At 38.7% G+C, this 23,144-nt stretch overlaps 1 protein-coding gene across 3 annotated transcripts in view; it reads right to left on the reverse strand.

The window, feature by feature from the left end:
• Window positions 1-23,144, reverse strand: part of EPHA5 (EPH receptor A5) — a 496,762-nt gene that overhangs the window by 88,240 nt on the left and 385,378 nt on the right. For all 3 annotated transcript variants that reach the window (XM_082259443.1, XM_082259442.1, XM_082259444.1), the window contains one exon: window positions 3,274-3,398. In XM_082259443.1, coding sequence (XP_082115569.1) covers window positions 3,274-3,398 — 125 coding nt within the window. The remainder of the gene's footprint in view (window positions 1-3,273; window positions 3,399-23,144) is intronic.

Consider the following 23,144-nt stretch of genomic DNA (forward strand, 5'->3'; position numbering starts at 1 on the left):
AACACAGATGTGAGGTATTGCCGCTAATGGTATAGCAAGAGCAATTCAAGTACTAGACCTCCTTTGTAACTCAAAACTGGTAACCTGTAAAAAATTTGAAAGCATTGCCTGTGGGGATTTTTAGGTACCATAGTTTATCACCATTCTACGAGTGCATGCAATTTTAGAGTGTGACCTGTTAGGTATCTATTTACTGTGCGTATCATCTTTTTTATTTTACCAAAAAATTGGGTAATATATTGTGGGGTTTTTTTGCATTAAAATTTTTTTAAGTGTATTTAAAAAAAATTGCATTTGAGAAATCGCTGTGCAAATACTATGTCACTTAAGAAATTGCAAAAACTACCATTTTATTCTCTAGGGCCTCTGCTTAAAAAAATGTGTACTTGTGCTTATACTTGTTGTAACCAAAAAGTGTCAGAAAAGGCTGGACCTTAAAATGGGTAAATTAGAATTAGTCATGCATTATGGCCCAAAACTATTGCTCTCACTCTGATGTTCCCAGCAATACTGCAAATATGTGGTGTAATCACCATTCATTTACTTTCATATGTGTGGGTTACTGTACATGTTAATTTGCATTTGGGTATGTATGCAGGGTGAAAAGGGTAATGTTAAAACTCATTTTTATTTGTTTAATTACATATACATTTTTTCACATTTTTTGTATTAACAAGCCCCCTATGTGATAGTATTGGGCATATAAGTTCTCTTTATGGATACATCAGGGGTCTATTATACCCCCAATGTCTCCACTGCCCTCTATTGCAGCTAATCGAGCACAGATTGTGCTCGATTAGCTGCTTCCTTGGCTTAAGTAACCAGGGAATGACAGATGTTATAAACTGTTTGTTGCACCTAGGGTCATTCATCGTGTTCTCCTCCTGCCTGGCATCCTAAAGCCATTTCCCAAGGCCCCAGGCTCCCTGAATAGAAATCCAGTTTTCCAATCCGAGTGTCAGCTAAAAAAAAAAAAATCAATAAGAGGCTTGTTTTAACCTCCTAACTATGAAAATGTTTATAAAAAAAACCTTGTAGATGTAGTGCCTTCCTATTTAGGTGCTAGAGTGAGTGTATATAGTTTTTTGTTTCTCTGCCTAACAGGGAGACAGCCAGGCCAATTTATATGCTGCCTGCTTAACAGAAAGCTGTGATTGTTTAGCAGAGGCTGTTCAGTGTGTTCTGGTGCTGCTCATGCTGTCTTGATGTTTCACACTGATCCAGTAGCAATGGAGTATACTGGATAGTTGGTGGAAACCTGGCAGATGAGAGCATGGGATGTCTATACAGCCATGGCTAATTAGAAGGGGGTGAGCCCCAAGACATGCTAGGTGACTGTATTTATATCTGAAGAGCACATGGGCTCATGATTCAGTCCAGTCTACTTCTACAGAGAGAGGTCCAAGTGCGGAGGGGGCTACTGCCTCATCCCAGCACAGGCTGCCATGTGGCCTCAGGTGGGTGACCCGAGGGCCTAAAACATTGAAGCTGAGATCCATAGTTCTCTTGCAAGCTGACTGAGGGAGGATGTCCACAGGTCTTGTCTGGTATCACAGAGGAAGCTGACCTGGGGCTAGGGCCTTTGTGAGTAAAGACCCCCTAAAGGGATCCTAGAGATTGTTGTTGCTAAAATTCCCCTCTTTGTGCTAGAAATCAGTATACTGGGTGTAAGCTAAAGGGGACACTGGCTAGTGTCTTAAAGAAGAAAAGGCCACTAGATTCCTTCTGTTACAAAGGGACTTGCTTAATTCTGTACAGCCTGCTGCATAGTTCTACTGACAGTCTGCTACACAGTTCTATTGAAGAAGTTGTCCTCGCCTGTGAATAGTTAATTTGGAGTATTGTACTAAATCTCCAATCCAAGTTCTCCAAATAAAATACAACAAAATGCATCCCCTAGACTGGTCAATGGAAACAACGGGAGGAAGAGTGAGTGCACCTGGCTTTGTGAAAGGACCCTGTAACTGGCTGTGGAATGATAACTGGGGGACCCAGGCACAAAAATTCAAGTGGATCCTGGGGGGGGGGCTTGGGTAGCGCCACATAGACAAGGGGTTAGCTAATGTCCTGCATGAGCTGTTTATCCCATTTGTATCATTTTTGTCATACTAAACAGAACTCTAATGTAATGAGAGGGGACCTCCCATTGATGTTCTTCACATTTGCAGTGAATGGTCCATTCTCCTACACAGTACACCACTAAAGTAATGACACGTGAGCTCTGTTCTGTGCAGTTCTGTGAGCCTAGGACAATGTGGTGATGCAGATCCCAATTGGCTTGGATGACACTGGGAAGAGTAACAGCAGATAAAGAAAAGCTTCACAGTGGGACAGTGCCTAAAAGAAGGTGAGTGCTACTTTTTTTATTTTAACTACTAATTAGCTATTTACTTACAAAAACTGAAATTGGGTTTTATGCCCGAATCTATAATCTGTATATGTGTTCTAATTTGAGGATTTAAAAGGTACAGAAGCCAGTCAATTAGCATGACAGCCAAGAAACTTATCTGCACAGGAGAGATCAGAACTGACAGCTTCCAGGCATTAGTAAAGGTTTCCTTTAACGGCTGGCTTTGGGTTACAGGAAACACTAAGGCACAAGCACAATGATAGTATAATGACCTTCAAGTTGTTTTTCAACTTGTATTCTTGTAACTGCCTAAATAATAAAGCTAGATTCCAATCCGTTTTCCTGTACTCACTTCCAACACATTAGCTGATACTGTTTCATTTTTAGTAAGGATCTTTCTTATCACATCACATAATTGCTTTTTCTACTGGTACAGTGCAGGGCTTCGGAGAGTGAAATGACACACGATCCACTGAGAGAGGTTAATATTTCAGAAATGCTTTCATAACCTGGCTTTTATTCCCAACTTTATCAAAATAATCAATGATTTACAGCCAATATTTTAAACCAATTATTTACATGCAAACTGATTTCCCGCCCTTATAAAAAAAAAAAAAAATGGTCAAAGCGGACTCATAAATATTAGCTATATATAATGTTTGGCTTCCTTTTATTTTAGTGACCTTTATTCAGATCAGCAAAGTCTGCCAATAATTCTAAACTGAACTTTTAATGTATTTCCCTCAGCTGACATGCCACATTAATGAAAAACACACACTGGAAGTCACCCTGGTCATTTATTGCAGACACAATCAATTAGTAATCAATTTCCCCATGTAGCTGATGGCTCCCTAACCAAGATTAGCTGGCAACCGAAAAAAAAAATGTACAAAGATATAACTGTACATTACAAAAGGTCAGACCTTTTCAAAGTATTTGATCTCATATTCCAGGATGATACCGTTGGGTCGCTCTGGTTCCTGCCAAGACAAGGAAATGCTATTTTTGGCGATTTTTCCTTTCTTCACATGAGTGACTGGAGACGGGGCTGCAGAAACAAAAGCAAAATAGCAAGATTAATAGCGGAAGCTTCTGGTTTTATAGTCATAGTTATTTTTTTACATTTGCCTTGGCTCTTGTGCTAGCTCTATTGTTTGGTATATTCCTGAAATGATAAAAATATATGTTAAAAATACAGATTCTCATAAAAGTATGTGTATGCTAGAGCTCATTCTATTTGGTTCAGAGGGTCTTTCTCACATGGATATTTTTGGATATTGGTAAGAATATTTATACTGTATATATAGATCTATATATATCCTATAATTCTATTATATAAAATAATATATTTTTTATTATAAATAATAATATAATTATGTTGTTCAATATAATATTATATTATATATATATAATAATAAAAAATATATAAATATATATATATATATATATATATATATATATATATACAGTATCTCACAAAGGTGAGTGCACCCCTCCCATTTTTGTAAATATTTTATTATATCTTTTCATGTGACACCACTGAAGAAATAACACATAGCTACAATGTAAAGCAGTGAGTGAACAGCTTGTATAACCGTAAAAAAATTGCTGCCCCCTCAAAAAAACTCAACACACAGCTATTAATGTCTAAACTGCTGGCAACAAAACTGAGTACACCCTTAAGTGAAAATGTCCAAATTGGGCCCAGTCAGCCATTTTCCCTCCCTGGTGTCATGTGACTCGTTAGTGTTACAAGGTCTCAGGTGTGAATGGGCAGCAGATGTGTTAAATTTGGTGTTATCACTCTCACTTTCATACTGGTCGCTGGAAGTTCAACATGGCACCTCATGGCAAAGAACTCTCTGAGCATCTTAAAAAAAAGAATTGTTGCTCTACATAAAGATGGCCTAGGCTATAAGAAGATTGCCAAGACCCTGAAACTGAGCTGCAGCATGATGGCCAAGACCATACAGTGGTTAAACAAGACAGGTTCCACACAGAACAGGCCACGCCATGGTTGAGTGCACGTGCTCAGCATCATATCCAGAGGTTGTCTTTGGGAAATAGATGTATGAGTGCTGCCAGCATTGCTGCAAAGGTTGGAGGGGTGGGGGGTCAGTCTGTCAGTGCTCAAACCATACGCCACACACTGCATCAAATTGGTCTGCATGGCTTTCGTCCCAGAAGGAAGCCTCTTCTAAAGATGATGCACAAAAAGCCCGCAAACAGTTTGCTGAAGACAAGCAGACTAAGGACATGGATTACAGGAGCCACGTCCTGTGGTCTGATGAGACCAATATAAACATATTTGGTTCAGATGGTGTTAAGCATGTGTGGAGGCAACCAGGTGAGGAGTAGGGATGATCGAACTTTTGAAAAGTTCGGTTCGACCAGAACACCCGAATTTCCCAAAAAACACAATTTTTAAGCCCTAAAACCCAATAAATGCCCCTAAAAAGTGCCTAGGGTTCTGGGTCATGCCCCATTAACTATTAATCACACAAAAAAAGTTCTTAAAAATTGTCATTTTTGATAAAAAAGCCAATTATTGAAAAAAAAAGAGAGATTTTTTTATTTTGACTTTGGATTTAGTATCTGGGGGGTCTAAAAAGTGTACATGTGAAGTTTCAGCTCTGTAGCATGTCCAGAACCATGAAAAAAAAAAGGGATGTGGGACCCTCCTTTAACACCTATATGATCTTTTTTTCTGGTTCTGGACATGCTACAGAACTGAAACTTCACAGGTACACCTTTTAGACCCCCCAGACACAAAATCACACAAAGAAAAGTTCTTAAAAGTTGTAATTTTTGATAAAAAAGCCAATTATTGAAAAATTAAAAAAAAAAAAAAAGATTTTTTTGATTTTTATTTATTAGTGTGAGGAAAGGGATATCTAGTGTAGTTAGATTGCTCCTTTACACTTAAGTTAGCTTCAAAAATTTAGTTTCTGTAGGGAAAGTGTTAAGTGTAAGGGGACCGTAGTGTAGTGTAGGGTTAACTGGCAGTGACTGCTATGGCAGGGTGACAAAACCCTTCCATAGCAGGGTGACCGCTATAGAGAAATGATCATTTCTCTGAATTGCTTCGGCACACCCATATGGCTTCTCACCAGCCAAGCATTTTTTATGCTGCAGGGGCTGCCACTGCCAGTGCTTTTTTGAGGACATGTTTGATGTCAGACATGACATCTGAACATGTGTATAGGGGGTATATATACACATATATGTCTGAATATATACCCCTAGACATATATAGGTGTGATAGTAGCAGAAATAAATGCTTGCGCTAATGAAATCATTTACAGTAATATATTTCTGCTACTATCACACCTATATATGTCTAGGGGTATATATTCAGACATATATGTGTATATATACCACTATACACAAGATCAGATGTTTTGCCTGCCTCAAAAGAACCCAAAAAAATGCCAAAAAAACGCTAGCGTCAAAAAAAAATGCACAGGTGTGTTTTTGCTGGCATTTTTTGGGGGGTTTTGGAGGCAGGCAAAACATCTGAACTTGTGTATAGTGGTGTATATACACACATCCATATATTTATATACACACCTAGACATATATAGGTGTGATAGTAGCAGAAATATATGCTTGCGCTAATGAAATCATTTACAGCAATATATTTCTGCTACTATCACACCTATATATGTCTAGGTGTGTATATAAATATATGTATGTGTGTATATACACCACTATACACAAGTTCAGATGTTTTGCCTGCCTCAAAAGAACCCCAAAAAATGCCAAAAAAACCGCTAGCGTCAAAAAAAAAAAAATGCTCAGGTGTGTTTTTGCTGGCATTTTTTGGGGGTTTTGGAGGCAGGCAAAACATCTTAACTTGTGCACAGTACCACTATACACAAGTTCAGATGTTTTTCCTGACTGCAAAGAACCCAAAAAAATGCCTTCTATTAAACCGGCAAGGTGTTACAGCAGCGAAGCCAACCCCCTGAGCTGAAAGTTTTCTAATACAAACAATCTTTTTTTATGGTTCTGGACATGCTACAGAGCTGAAACTTCACATGTACACTTTTTAGACCCACCAGATACTAAATCCAAAGTAAAAATCCAAAAATCTCTTTTTTTTTTTAAATTTTTTCAATAATTGGCTTTTTTATCAAAAATGATAATTTTTAACAACTTTTTTTGTGTGATTTTGTGTCTGGGGGGTCTAAAAGGTGTACCTGTGAAGTTTCAGCTCTGTAGCATGTCCAGAACCAGAAAAAAAAAGGATTGTATGTATTAGAAAACTTTCAGCTCAGGGGGTTAGCTTCTCTCCACACCTTGCCGGTTTCAAAGCAGGCCTTTTTTTTGGGTTCTTTGCAGTCAGGAAAAACATATGAACTTGTGTATAGTGGTACTGTGCACAAGTTCAGATATTTTGCCTGCCTCCAAAACCCCCCAAAAAATGCCAGCAAAAACACACCTGGGCATTTTTTTTTTTGACGCTAGCGATTTTTTGGCATTTTTTTGGGTTCTTTTGAGGCAGGCAAAACATCTGAACTTGTGTATAGTGGTATATATACACACATACATATATTTATATACACACCTAAACATATATAGGTGTGATAGTAGCAGAAATATATTACTGTAAATGATTTCATTAGCGCAAGCATATATTTCTGCTACTATCACACCTATATATGTCTAGGTGTGTATATAAATATATGGATGTGTGTATATACACCACTATACACAAGTTCAGATGTTTTGCCTGCCTCCAAAACCCCCCAAAAAATGCCAGCAAAAACACACCTGGGCATTTTTTTTTTGACGCTAGCGTTTTTTTTGCATTTTTTGGGTTCTTTTGAGGCAGACAAAACATCTGAACAGGTGTATAGGGGGTATATATACACATATATGTCTGAATATATACCCCTAGACATATATAGGTGTGATAGTAGCAGAAATATATTACTGTAAATGATTTCATTAGCGCAAGCATTTATTTCTGCTACTATCACACCTATATATGTCTAGGGGTATATATTCAGACATACTGTATATGTGTATATATACCCCCTATACACATGTTCAGATGTCATGTCTGACATCAAACATGTCCTCAAAAAAGCACTGGCAGTGGCAGCCCCTGCAGCATAAAAAATGCTTGGCTGGTGAGAAGCCATATGGGTGTGCCGAAGCAATTCAGAGAAATGATCATTTCTCTATAGCGGTCACCCTGCTATGGAAGGGTTTTGTCACCCTGCCATAGCAGTCACTGCCAGTTAACCCTACACTACACTACGGTCCCCTTACACTTAACACTTTCCCTACAGAAACTAAATTTTTGAAGCTAACTTAAGTGTAAAGGAGCACTCTAACTACACTAGATATCCCTTTCCTCACACTAAAAATAGCTAAATGACACTTTTAAAGTAAAATTAACAGAACTGCTTCCACTCTCTTCCATGTCCAGTATAACAATGCTAGGAATATGGCGGGGGCGATCTTATATACTGGGGGTCGTATTCACTAATGATTGGTCTAGGGACCCCCTAGTCACTCCAATCACATTCCTAGCATTCTCCTGCCCCCTCAATTGGCTTTTGCTAATGGTTCTGGTCCAATCACGGGCTTTTAAAGCCCATTTCCTGAAGCATTGCATTTTGGGCGGTTCTGGTTGCCGAATTCCGAACTTTTTGGGCAAAAAGTTCTAAATTCGGCCGAACCTCGAACACCCAATGTTCGGGCCGAACCGATGGTCGACCCGAACCGTTCGATCATCCCTAGTGAGGAGTACAAAGACGTGTGTCTTGCCTACAGTCAAGCATGGTGGTGGGAGTGTCATGGTCTGGGGCTGCATGAGGGCTGCCAGCACTGGGGAGCTGCAGTTCATTGAGGGATTCATGAATGCCAACATGTACTGTGACATACTGAAGCAGAGCATGATCCTCTCCCTTCAGAGACTGGGCCACAGGGCAGTATTCCAACATGATAACAACCTCAGACACACCTCCAAGATGACCACTGCCTTACTAAAGAAGCTGAGGGTAATGATGATGGACTGGCCAAAAATGTCTTCAGACCTAAACCCTTTTGAGCATATGTGGTGCATCCTCAAACAGAAGGTGGAGGAGCGAAAGGTCTTTAACTTCCATCAGGTCCGTGATGTCGTCATGAAGGAGTGGAGGAGGACTCCAGAGGCAACCTTTAAAGCTCTGGTGAACTCCATTAAGGCAGTGCTGGAAAATAATGGTGGCTTTACAAAATATTGACACTTTGGGCCCAATGTGGACATTTCCACTTAGGGGTGTACTCACTAGCAGTTTAGACATTAATGGCTGTGTGTTGAGTTATTTTGAGGGGACAGCAAATTTACACTGTTATACAAGCTGTACACTCACTACTTTACATTGTAGCAAAGTGACATTTCTTCAGTGTTGTCACATGAAAAGATATAATAAAATATTAAAAAAAATATGAAGGGTGTGCTCCCTCTTGTGAGATACTGTACATATATATATATATATATATATATATATATATAATATTATTTTATTTTACTGTATCCTCACTGTAGAAAAATCTGTTTTTCTTTACTGCAAATTTAAGGTTTTAGCAAAATCTAAATTTACTTCTGTTATATTCTAGAAGTTTAGATCAATGTAGACAAACAAATAAGATTGCGATCAGTGTATTAGAGATATGCAGGTCATCCTAGCTCTGCAACATCTGATCTATCCCAAGATAAAGTACTCCCTGTGGGTTTCTAATTTACAGTTGTTATGGTAAATGTAGATTTCCCTATTTGTTTTTTTAGTTGTTTCTCAAAGTTCACATACTTTGTGTATTCAGGCAACTGAAAATCATACCTTGCATCACTGGTAATGGACAGAATGAATGCACATATTCCAGGAAAATCTGAAAACTGACAGGAAATTATCGTATTCTTCCAATGGTGAGACTGGTTTACTAAAAGAGCTAAGAATCTTTACTCAAAACAATTGTGTGAATATTTGCTTCTATTATCCAATAATCAGAAAAACGAATTCTAAACACTTTGAATACCCAATTAAGTGATACTTTTCAAAAGACCGGATAATTGAAGTAAATAATCAGACAATTTTTTAGTAAAGATTTCCAACGGCTTTAGTAAATCAGCCCTGATGTGTCTGATTTTCAAATCAATTTGCTTGTCTACAATTTTTGCTTAAACATGATATGAATGCATGAAGTGAACACAATTTCACATTATTCACAGAACTAAGTAAACATTTACTTTGCAAAGAGAACATTCTCTACTCCTCTAGACAATCAACTCCATTGAATATTTCATATCAGATACATAGAGACCTGCAAAAGGTGTAAAAAATAGCAGCATGAAGTTCTTAACTATGAGGCACCTGTGGCTGGGGGAACTAAGCAATCCAGGACAGAATGAACCCCCTAGTAAACAGATTTCAACAACCAATGCAGTTAAAATGCAAACATAAAACAAAAATTGACTATTGATTAGTTGCCTTCTGAATTCAACCGCTCTACTGTGTTTTAATAAATTGGGAATTCAGTTTGATCCATCATAAATGCTGGTCAGTAAAGCCAAAGAAATGCCGCTCTAGGTGATTAACCGACTCTCACATGTTGTGAACAGGAACCCAGGGTGCTGCACGGCTCGTCTGTGAGATTCAGAGACATGCAAAAATCTGGAATATTGCTGCACTACTTGGTAACTTTATTGAAGTATTAAAATCACATCAAAGGTATGGACATGGAACGGTATGGAATGGTAGGGGCAGGAACATAAAAGGTAACAATAAGGGTGTCCTGCTGTAGTTGGCTCACTATCGTCTTCCCTGTGCTCTGCTGCACGGTCATCCAGCAGTGGCTGCTGAAACTGTGTTGGTGGGCGATGGATTGGAGGAGATTTCAGTTGCTTGTTTTGTTTGTGAATTTTTTGTTTTGTTTTTTCTTGATTTATGTGTTATATGACATGTTAGAATGGGAAGGCAAGGAGCATAGACTCTCAGTAGGGTAGTGGGAGTGCATCTTTAATTGATTTATTGGCTAATTGCTTAATTGCCATAACGTGCTTACTTGTATACTTGCATCATGTGTATATATATATTATATATATATATATATATATATATATATATATATATATATATATATATTTCATGTAATGTATGTGTATATATGAGGTTTGAGTAAGCGCTGACTTTAGCACGAAATGCATTACCTTTTATGTTCCTGTCATACCGGTGATGTGATTTTAATTTTAATTTTTAAAAGTTACCAAGGAGTGCAGCAATATTCTGGATTTTTGCATGTCTCTGAATCCTTCATAGATGTGTAGTACTGCCCCCTAGAGGACTGCTGAATATAACACCTTCTGGATTCCCCTGGGTTACCTGTAGAAACTGCTTGCAGAAACTTATCACTTTAAGTACTTGGCTCAGTCAATGATCAGTCCAGGGAATGTTGTTTTGTGATTTTATTTGGAACTGGGATAGGAGAAGGGATGAGTGGGATACTCCAACTAGCAAGGCCGCTGCTTCAATCTGCCACTGGAGTGAAGATAGAATAAATGTTCCTGCTTGTAAATATCTTCAGGGTTCTAACTTGGCACCCACTTTCTCTCTCATTGTGTGCTGACACCCGTCCACTGACTCTACACTCTGGAGTGGTCCCCTTCCTGGGCAGACTACTGTTTTTCCAGAGTCACCGTTGTCCTCAACTCTACCAGTAAGCTTCTCCTGGACCTCTGGATTCAGCCACACACTCTGATTCACTAGACTGTCTGTGACTACCATCCACTGCTGCAGAAGAGGAGACAGCTGTCTGGGACTTGGCTTCCCGCCCAAAGACCCCTGCCTCATGTGCTCCTAGCTTTTATACTCTATCCCATAATGCATCACTCTCTATGCCAAACCCATGGGATAGTACCAAAGCCTGTGTGTCATTGGCTGGGTTTCCTCCACTGTCCAATGTGCCTCCCCATTGGACACAATGGAGACACTCCTTCAGCCCAAATGCATCACACTCTGAGCACATGGAACAGGCCTAACTACGAATCATGCTCCTGTGATAGGCAGAGTGCATCTATGTTTTGCCTGCTGCTCTCCTGATAAGCAAGCAGAGCCAAAACCACTCTCCTACCTAACACCTATCTAGGAGGGTGCTACAGATGCTTCTTCTACCTGCCTACCAGCACTTTATATGTTAGTGTACACTGAGCAGTGCATGTTCAGTTCAGTCTACAGTCTTGGCACAAATCTGTACCAGGATGAAATAACTCCTGTGCACATGTGCTGGAGCTCTGTCATCCCAGCCATCCCAATCAAAGTGACTGAAGACTCTAAATCCGAAAAACAAGACCGGATGGGGATGGAAGGGCAGGCCATGAAATGAATTATGAACATTGCGGTGCTGAGGAGTTTGCTTTGATGGCAAAAGCTCCTGGGGGGATAATTTTTTTAAATGTTGCCTTGTAGTTTAGTTCTGATTCAAGCCCACTCCTCTGCTGTTTTATCTTTGTGTATAGGGCAGATCAAATACTCCCTATGAATGGCCAAATGTTTATTTAAAGTGCATCCAACCAAACCATTTGTAGCTCACCAATATGTGCAGATGCCTGCAAATCTGCTGTGACATTGAATAAAATTTAGACAAGCAAAAAAGGAAACACTATACCAGGAGTAAATGATAAAGCTGGTAATTTTACCCCCTTGAGCTTTCTTTCATAGAAGTGTTAAAGTGTAACTGTGCGATAAAGGGCAATTAAGTATATCAAATCGATCCCTGAGGTATTCATATGATAGTGCCTTGGTATCCGGAGCACATCTGCGTTACAATGCGCAAGGCTGAAGTAGAAAGGTAGAAGTATTTTTGGAGTTTTCATTCCCAAACAAAATGTAATTTAATCTCCACATCCTCACAAAGACTGCAATCATTCCATCTTAAAAAGTCTGCAACTGGATACTGCACCGTATGATTTGAAAGGAAAGTGCAATTGCCCTGGAACCTGTTTCTAAAGGTCACTATTTCTGGTGGGGCGGCTCTCACAGGAGTATCAGAGAGCTGTGCTGCACACAGACAAACAACAGACTTTTACCAAGGCAAAACAACTTAGAGCGTGCATTTATCCAAGAACATTGTAAAGACACATTTAGGCTGGGCTAATGACTCTTTCATCAAATTGACGTCATGCTTTAAAATGATCATACTTCGGGAGTTTGTATAATACAAACTAATATGGAACAAAGAAGTCTTTTTCTAAGGTTTAACCATTCAAGCAGAAATGATGAGATAATGTTAGGTAGTGGTTGGACATGCAGGCGCAATTCAACTTCTGAAAGATTTTCATTTAAAGCATATCTATTAAAAGAGCAAAAATGTAATATACTGCAGATTACTAGTCATCGGATGTGGTGACTGCACTCATTTTTTTTTTTTTTTTCAAGCTTTTTTCTTTATTCTGGTCTGGTGATCCTGCTCTTAATACACATTCTGTGTCCTAGGGTAAGAACGCTCACTCACAATACTATATGTATAAGGAAGTAGTATTGTCACCCTAGGACAGGACGTGTGTTAGGACCACAGAACATACCCCCTCTCCCCCCTCCTATACCCATTACACAGCAGGTGGGAGATGTTCTAGAACTCACTGAGGAGGCCCTATAAATAAAATAAGTTTCTTTCCAAGAAAAATAAGTTAATTGTCATGGATTTACATACAATTTAAAGTAAAAGAGATAACTACATCGATCTGCCATTGCTGACCTCCTAAATATACCTGGTGCATGTCTGTCTTTGGTTTTCATATTTTCAAAAAACCAGCACTGCTATATTCCTAGACCCTCTACTGTAAGCCTGCTATGTTTCATAACCCTTTGATGATCAACTAGTTAAGAAAATAGAGAGTGTGTCTCTGCATTTATGAATCATCATCAATACCTGACCAAATATACAGCAATTAAAATAAAAAGGTTTGCTCTTCATATTTCAGTTCAATGACCCATAAACACTGGATCAGCATGAAATTCATAAGGTTAGATCACCAATGTCATCCTGTAATTTACTTTACTTTAATAAACTGTATATGCTCAGCTGGCTACAAAAATGTGGCTGCATTGAATATGTGCAAAAACAAATCATATGCTCACATTATTTACTTTGTTGTTTGCTATGCTGTGTACACTCCAGCCTTTGAATGCACCACCACCTAAGTGGTGGTGAACCTTCATTTAAAATTAGATTTTTTTGGTTGATCAAACACTGTTTTTAATTGTGCATCTCATATGGGAACAATTCTGCATGAAGTGCATGATTATATCATTAAAAGCAACCATTAAAAACAATAAATGTATTAGGATTTAGTGCACAATGTGATGGGTGTAAAACAACGCTCATGCATGGATATGTTGTGGCCAAGGCAAATGCTCATACATGATTTTAAATGCTGCTGCTTGGAATAGAAATGCACTGAAATTTCTGCGGTCCGAAACATGTTTCAGCTAAAAATTGTGTTATTCAGCAATTTGCTGATAGAGAAAAGGGTGCCCATTATGGTAGCAAAAACGCATGTGATTTTGTCGTGATTTTACAGTGATTTTGCCGCAGGTGTGCAGCGATTTTACCACAAGTTTACAGTGCTTATGGTGTGTATTTCATAGGTCATGCAACCCAAAAACCACATAAAAAATGAAACAGGTGCGTTATTGATGCTATCTTGCTGCACTTTCATTGCATTTCAATGGGAGAGGTGTGTTTTGTTTTTGTTTTTTTTTGTTTTTTTTACTAACCAAAAATGCAGCAAGCAAGATTTTTAACACCACAATGGGAGTGCAATGGACCAGTGTAAAGACATACATAGAATTTAAGGGGATGGGGCATTTTTCTTGAGCTTTTCTTGAGATAAAGGTGAAGATAATGGCGGACAATAAATTCATATTCATTTAAATTAATATTATTAAAAAGTTGAATATAATACAATTACGTATAAAAATATAAATATATTTTTAAAACTGTCAATTTCAGTTTTGATTTCAGCCAAGTGCATCCTGAATTTTGGGTTTCAGTTTCAGCACCAACATTTCTATTCAATGCACCTCTAGCTTGGAATGTAAATTCCAGTGATAAATCAATGTGCATAGGCTTGTTTTACATTTGGATTATTTTATTGCACCTAACTGGAATTGGAAGCCAAAAAATAGCAACATTTGGATATTCAACACATATGGCAAACTAGCCATTGTACAGAGTGCACAATCAGCTAGATTACAGTGACCAGATTTACAAAATGAAATTTTTGCAAACTCCACGGACTTTGGCTAATTTTAACGACACCTAAAAAAAAAATTGCACCCCCTTTTTAATATGCATTTAAAACAATGGTCTCAAATTTGTGGAACAAGTTGCAGACATTCAAGGTATATCTTGCCTTTTGACGGAGATTCAAGTTATAAAGAAAAAATAAATTTGAAATAGGAGGCACCACGGTATCTAGAAGAAAAATCTTTTGCGAATCCACTCAGGCCCACTCCCTCTGCTGACCTTGTAAGATCAGATAGATAGAAAGACAGACAGACGTGGTTTTATAAAAAGATGCAGCTTATAATAAACATATGTTTTTTTAATGTTTAAAATATTTGTTGTATAGATCCTGAAATCTCTGTTGTACATTTCTTTTCTACAAACCTAGCACATTTAGTTTGTGAGACATGATTCAGCTACTATGTTAAAATTGGCTCCAGTATTAGGGCATTCATCAAGAAGACTGATTGCTGTATCATGTAGACTGGCAGGCTTGGCACCAAAGGACATTTCCCACACAACCCAAACAGGTCTGGGTGATTGGTGTACTTATTTTTCTTTGAATTTAATAACAGCTGAGGGAAGGATGCAGTTGTTCCTGGTAAAGAAAAATAATGAATTGGAGATTAGGAGTAGAAAATGGGTGGACTAAATTTCCTTTGACACACATGTAAAAAATGTGCTCCTTGTTTTATTTTTTGCAATTGGTGGGCTTTTGCCAGTAAGTATTAATATCCATTGCAAGGGAAATAAGCTAAATTAATACATTCGTCCATTTTTTGGGTTGAATAATATTTCCAGATGTTAGTGAATGAACTAGAACTGCATCAGTAGTGGGCAATAATAGAACCTCTGTGTAACTTTGTTTTATACAGAATTTTATATTATTTTTTATGAGGCAGAGATGGGTCACAACAAGTAAACTGATGAAGCTCAACCGTGAAAAAATGTAAATATTAAAAACATAACTAAAATTTCTGTTTAGATCAGTTTAATACATTTCAGGTGCATCAAAACCAAATTGCTACAAAATTGTACAGTTTGTTGTTGTGCTGCAGAGAAAGGCCCTTGCTTTCTATGTAAATTTAGTGGTCTCTTTGCAGAGGTCCATTATGTCCCACACCTATAGCTCTGTAATGAATAAAGCTTATGCTCCCTACTGATTGGACAGCTCTAATTGGGACTTATCAAGGGGAATGTCAAACCTTTGAAAAAAAAAAATGGTGTGGGATCCCCCCTAAATCTCTACCAGACCCTTAATCGAGCAAGCAGCCTGACTGGACAGGATAAGGGGGGATGAGCAAGCGCCCCCCTTCCTGAACCATTCCAGGCCACTTGCCCTCAACATGGGGACAAGGGCCTCTTTCTGACAACCCTGGGCTGTGTTTGTGGGGGTCTGCGGTTGGGGGGCTTATCGGAATCTGGAAGCCCCATTTAACAAGGGGGCCCCAAGATCTCGCCCCGCCATATGAATGGATATGTGGTACATCGTACCAAAAATGTACAAAAAAAAAAAAAGACAAAAGCCAGTTTTTGACAAGTCCTTTATTAAAAAATAAAAATAAAAAAATAATGTCCCCCGCTGTAAATCCATCATCAATCACTTCGCCCGCCGCCACATGCCACATCCGAAAAACAGAAAAAAAAAAGAAGTTCCTGCCTCTTCAGACACTTCCCGCGTAATGAGCTGTTTGGGTTTGACAGCTCTTTTATAGGAATCTGACATCACGGGCACCCCATAATGCACTGCTCAGGTGCAGTGAATAAATTACTGACGTCACGTCAGAAGGGGCGGTGCCACCGGCCCCTTTTATCCTTCCTATAAAAGAGCTGTCTCAGCTCCAGCAGCTCATTATGCCGGAGGCATCTGAAGAGACGGGAGCGTTTTTGTTTTTCTATTTTTCAGGTGCGGTGGGGGACATGATTGACGATGGATTTACATCTGGGGGGACACTAATTTTTTTAATAATGGACTTGGCAAAAACTGCCTTTTGTTTTTATTTTTTTGTACACTTTTTTGGGGAATGGGTAGGGGTACAATGTATTTGATTTCCATTTGCATGGGGGAAACAGGGATCTGGGGGCCCCCTTGTTAAATGGGGCTTCAAGATTCGGATAAGCCCCCCACCCGCAGACTCCCACAACTACAGCCCAGAGTTGTCGGGCTGCTTGCTCGATAAGGGTCTGACATGGATTTTGGGGGGGGTCCCATGCCATTTTTTTCATGTTTTTTATCTGTATTGCCGGGAGCCGACAATACATTACAGCCACGACCAAGTTTAAATGTCATAAGAACCAGCCCTACACTACACTGCACTGCTTGATATATATGCTGCAATAACTATATATATATATATATATATATATATACACACATACACCACACTGCCTGATCTATTACTAGATGCAATGCACAATCCACTAACTACCTGCCTAATCTCACTCCTATCTTGCCTGACACACTATACACGGCTGACGTATATGCAGCAGCTTTATATAGTGTGGGGCGTGGAATTAGCACCTGAACCGTGATTGGCTGAAGGCACCCTGCCTTTGGCCAATCACAGACATTGTCCTGTGATTGGCCAAAGGATACAGGTCATGTGCATGCTTTGGCCAATCATCAGACAATCAATAATTTATTCACTGCACCAGCGCAGTGCATTATGGGGTGCTCATCGGTGGGTGAACTTCCCGCTGAGCGCCCCATTTGTTTTTGTGTTCAGCGAACACACAAACGTCCGATGTTTGAGTCGAACTCGAAGCTCATACCTACTCTTCAGCATTCTAGCACTGGACAGACCTTTCTACTCTAGAAAGCTGTGGCTTCTTTATAAAGAAAACAAACTTTACGATTTTGAATGTTTCTTATTTTTGTTTACAGACTGTTTTATTGAAGAACTTTCAAAAGAACACATTGCCACCTAGACACGTATGGCATACATAAGATGGAACCCAAAATTTTAGAAGGTATCAATGGAAAAAAAACAAAACATCATAGAAAAATATAAATAGGTATTGCCAAGCATCTATAATATAAAATTGTTGAGTATATGGTGAAGACAATAAAGTCTATTAATTCAAGTAAATGCCATATATAGAAACATGCCAGTAGTAGATACAAAAAAGAAAAAGATAAGGGTTCATAGATTAGTGGAACTGGTTACGATTACGAATGGACGACCAGTCATCCATTTTCGCTTTAAAGATATGCACAGAATCATATAGAGTATGAAAAATGCGTTCCATTGTCATGATAGAGTAGATTCTAGTGAGAACCAGTGAAAAAGGTACAGTTGCTGACTTCCAATATAATGCAATGGGCCAGAAACCCACCACTCAAAATATATGTATGATTCTTTAAACATACCGTGAAACCCAAGTAATCTGAGCAAATAGAAGGCACAAAGGTGTCGTCAGTTGAACCTTGTGATGAGCAACAGCCATGGACATATTATCAATTCGTCTCCACAATGGGGGGATCTCTGCGAATGCCCAAAAAATATGAATAAAAGAACTGGAAACTAAACACCCTCTCAAACAGGTATTGGGTATAGCAGGAAATATGGCATGGAGACAGAGGGGTGTATAGTACCACAGTATTATCAACTTTAAGGCTGTTTCACAATAGAGACTGAGCAGCTACATTTGCATAGATTCTCTAACATAATATTGCAGTCTTGCTCCGAGAACTGCTGATTATTACACTCCTCCTCCCATTTGACACATTGCTGCAATTTACCAGAGGTGTAAGATGACAACAAAGGTTTAAACAACTGAGAAATTAAACAGTTTCCTCTGGGAGTTTCAAAACAACCCTGTTCATAGTTCTTAAAACAGGAAGTCAGGAAGATGCAAACGTGGTGGCAAAAAAATTTGTGATTTGTAGGCACCGTAAATACTGTCTTGGAGCCTGGTGAAGTTGTTAAATTTGAGAAAAAGAGATGAGTCCAGTAGAGCTTCAAAAAGAGGCAAGAGTTGTTAGGGAGTAACAGACCCACCATACAAAAAAAAATTAGATCAGGGAAAACAGCTACAAAGATTGGATCACCAAGAAAAAAGAGGCACCAGGGGGGCCTTTGAAATCAAGTTAAATTTACATTTACAGAAGGCCCATAGTTTAAGAGATTGTGCAACTAAGGTATTCAAAGACATTAAGGCCTTGAAAGAAATAGATTTTGACCACACAGGGCCAGAGAGAGTATACGGGGAGATAGATGCAGCCTCAAGTTCAATCCAGGGCACCTTAGAGCGAGGAACGTTCCACTGTACCATTTGGGCTAGTCTAGCAGAGAAGTAATAATGCCAAAGATGTGGTAGACCCAGCCTGGCCATTAGCATGGCCATGGATTTAGCAAAATTGAGGGAAAGGCAATAAGGTAAGGGTAAGGAAAGTACATAGCAATGAAATAAATTTGGCAAAGAGATAAGGAGTTGGGTGAGAAAGAAAAGCACATCGTCTGTCATACATCATTTATAGTAATGTCCACCACGAACATACCCATGGATATTCGTATGTAGGGAAGCAACAGTGGACAGGGGTTCCATGGCCAATGTGAATAGCAGCAGGGAGAGCGGACTTGAATGTTTCTTATTTTGATGCACCTGAAACAAGTTTATCTGATTTGAACTGAAAGTTCATTAGGGGTTTTTAGGGTCTACTGGCAACTTTAAGCGGTTGTGAAGTCACATCTGTTGATTGCTTTGATCCTCTTTGTTTTAGGTCCATGTTTAGTACAGTGTGTGTTAAATACCTTCTTTGCACAGTGATGTGTCCTCCCTCTGCTTCCCTTCCCGATCTAAGAGACTACAGTGGGGGGGGGGGGGGGCTGAGATTCCTTTCTGATGTATGCAAGATGGCAGAGGGAGGACATGTGACTGCACAGACAGAAGGTATGTAGCATTATAATTTTAAGAAAACACACACACACTGTACTAAACATGGACCTAAAACAGAGGTGATCAAAGTAATTAGTAGATGTTTCTTTACATGCACTGGTGCAGCTGCAGAGAATAGTGTTACTCAAGGCAGGAGGGGAGGGGCGGAAGGAGATCAGCTTCACAGTTCTCACACAGAGTACATAAATGAAAAGGAGAGAGGGAGAGGAGTGGGGGAGATGCAGAGATGTTGAGGAGATGCAGGATGATGGAGGCACATGACAGACTGACCACGCTATCATGGATCAACAGTAAATAAGGGGAACGCAGGAAAAGGCAGGATCAATCAGGTATTGTACAACATGGAAAGGGCCAACCGGCACTGCAAAAGCACTATGCTATATACCATGCATTAAAGAGACAGTAGCTTTTTTTATGGTTACAACCACGTCCCAGAAACTTGAGGAATACTTTAAAAAGTTGAGAAGCAAAAAAATGTATGTAAATTAAGGAGAAAAGAAAAAACACTCAAAGCCCACAGGACTATTGCTGTATGAAGCAGGCAGAATTTTAATTACATCTTTGTCTGACAGCAAGAGCCTACTGCATTTTGACAAAACAAAACTAAGAAGAACATTTGAAAAAAAATCTAAGATACCCTTGACCCTGAAGATATTTTAAGTGCTGTAAATTGTTGTACTTTGCATAACAAAAAGCATGCAGTTCATGCATAGTGTCTAATGACGCTAATATTTTGATAGGCTTTCCTCTCTGATTATTACTAATGCTGCAGCTGTCCTATTCTTAATATGTGGGAGTAAATTACGTGCACTGAATTTTTTGCGTAAATCCACATGAAGTTTGAAAAAGGAAACAATTGTTAAAAGCATTAATGAAATAAAAGGAATATTTAAAAGTAAAGTGATGTGAATTAAACATGGCTTATATAATTCAAGGCACAACTGTCTTTCTACAATGAAAAGTTTTTGCAGCTGAACATTTTTGCTGGGAAATAGGATGTAACTAGCAATAAAAGGACCCTAAAACAAAATTCTGATGGGGTCATGACCATGGATAGACCATTTTTGGGGAACATTGCTGTGAAAAACAGCTAAGGTTTAAAGCCTGTCACTTCTTAAAAAAAAAGTGCCTCCCCGCAAATAAAGGGTTAATACTTACTCATCCAACTACCCGTTCTGTCTTCAAGTGCTATACTGGCTTTTAAACCATAGACACTTTCAGGCATGCCAGATGCCTGGTCCCAAGCTGCGTGCTGAGGTTCCCTAAGTCATTATTATATAATGTAGTAATGTAGGAGCAAGCAGACGGAACTACACAGCACAAACAGCTAAACAATAGCATGCGCTTTGTGTGCATTCTGCAGCATCCCCCACAGATAATTGCTGGCTATTCGAACAGCCACAAATAGCTGTGGACACTCACACCTGTCAAACACCGCTGCCATTCCCACCGTGGCAAAATGTTCATGCTAGTCTCCCACTCTAAAGTCTCCCTATTTGTCTATCGTTGTGATGGGAAGCCTAACTAGCTTCATTCTGCCAAGTTTCTTTCAATGGAAGGGGGTGTAGTTAAAGAGGCACCATTTTAACTATTTCAGTTTGATATTTTGACATTGCAAAACTGGGAAAAAAATATTTCTGGGGTCACACTTCCATTTTGCAAAAGACCCTGAAAAGTAAGTATGTACATGCTGATCAATGGGCAAAGAATGATGAACTGGTTGGGTGCACGATGATGCCAATGCCATAGCCAGTGTTTAAGTGGGTCAGGAGGGGAGGTAGCTTTTACTACAGGGAATCTGGAGTGGAATCCATAGTTAAAGAGCAGCTGCTCAGAATAAAAAAATATGAGGAAAAAAAAATGAAATATAGAGAAAAAAAAAATAGAAAAAAAATAAATAAAATAGAAATACATAATGAAATATAGAGAAACTGATAGCCTAGAGACAACAAAAAAAGATCTAAGAGTGGATGCACACTATACTGATAACATGATGTTTAGCATTACTTGGACTAAAATTGTTGCAAGGCATGATTCATGTGCTGTTGTAAAGCAACTCAACCTAACAATATGTGATCTAACAATAGGTGCAACAGATGCCTTCTAAGCACTTGATCCTCAAAAATGAAAGCTTATATTTTGTTTTTTTATTTTTTATTTCCTGCTAAATGGAAATGAGGAACAAGTCAACATTTATTCTGTCCTTGATATATAGTAAAATGCAATCAGAGAAATATGTCACAACAAGCATTTTACAATCACAACAAATACTTTCAGATTAAAAATGCTCAATAAAAAATGCACTCTGATATCCCTTTAAGAGAAAGCAGATTTATTTTATGGGACTAACTAGTAGATCCTCTAATCTATAACTAATGAGAATTCTTTTAAACTGTCTTGTTTTATCTCTGTAAATAAACCTTTGAATGATTTAGTGTAGTGTAATAATGACAAATTTACTGACAGATGAGATACAGATTTCTAATTACTGTGGTTTTAATGAGCATGCTGAGATGTAATGGTATAGTAAAAAAACTTAGGTGGACACAAAAGCATCATTTATAGTATCAATGCTATATTTACAGGACTGGTGATAAATGTTAAGGGTATGAAAAGTGAATTAAGTTAGGAAGTTATATATTACCTTTGTGGTACACAGTTTTGCTTCTCTTGGCCTAAAGCAAAATGTGTTCTGGGACCCTATATCATTTTCTCGTTATTAAAGGTAAAACCCATATGCTATTGTCTCCTTATTTTTACAGAGAAGAGTCCCTTCTCATACAGTTTCTCTAATTTTACAATTTTATCAGATAGTTTTTGTAAACCTTTTTTTAGTAACACAAACAGAACACACAAATATATGCCTTACAGAACATGCTCAAAGAAAAAAAAAAAACACCAGAAAAAAATGAAACTCCAGTTGTGCATTACATACCTACTGGTTCCTCAACTGACCTTTACTGCTGGTGTCTGCCATCTCTACCACCTTGGTAAAAATCCCAGTAATAATGGATATGGATGCACATTCACTATACCTTTTGCTTTCCTGCTATATATTTCCTAATGCCTCAGTTTTATGGTGGGGTGGGGTTGAAAATACTAGCCATATTGAGAATGCAAAGTAATCTGGGCTATTAAAAATGGGTGTACTTGCACGCTGCTATGTTGTGCTATTGAGTGCTATAAGACTACAAAACTAAAAACGTACAAAGCGGATCGCACAAACCTATACACACTCTCTAAATGTGTATCAATCTGCAAAATTATATTTAAAAAGTGGAGCCGTGCACCCAAATGCTTATGTGCTAGTATTCCTTTAAATCTGTTTGCATAGCAATTGTCAGAATAAGCATATTATATCAAACCATATATACATTAACAAAACAAAAAAAAACAATGCATCAGTCAATAAAGCGTCCTTTGGTATGAATTTGCTTGCATTAATTAATTCCACGGCAGCATAAGGGGCCATTGTGCCTTAGTCCCCGGACCTCTAGTGGCCAGTGTTAGCAACATTTACCAGTTATCCTTATCTGGATCCACGGCAAAATGGTGCTAACACTGGCCCCTAGAGGTCCGGGGACTAAGGCAAAATGGCACCTTATGCTGCTGTGGA

Source organism: Pelophylax lessonae (assembly GCF_965119305.1).
Source record: "Pelophylax lessonae genome assembly, chromosome: 1".
NCBI lineage: Eukaryota > Metazoa > Chordata > Amphibia > Anura > Ranidae > Pelophylax > Pelophylax lessonae.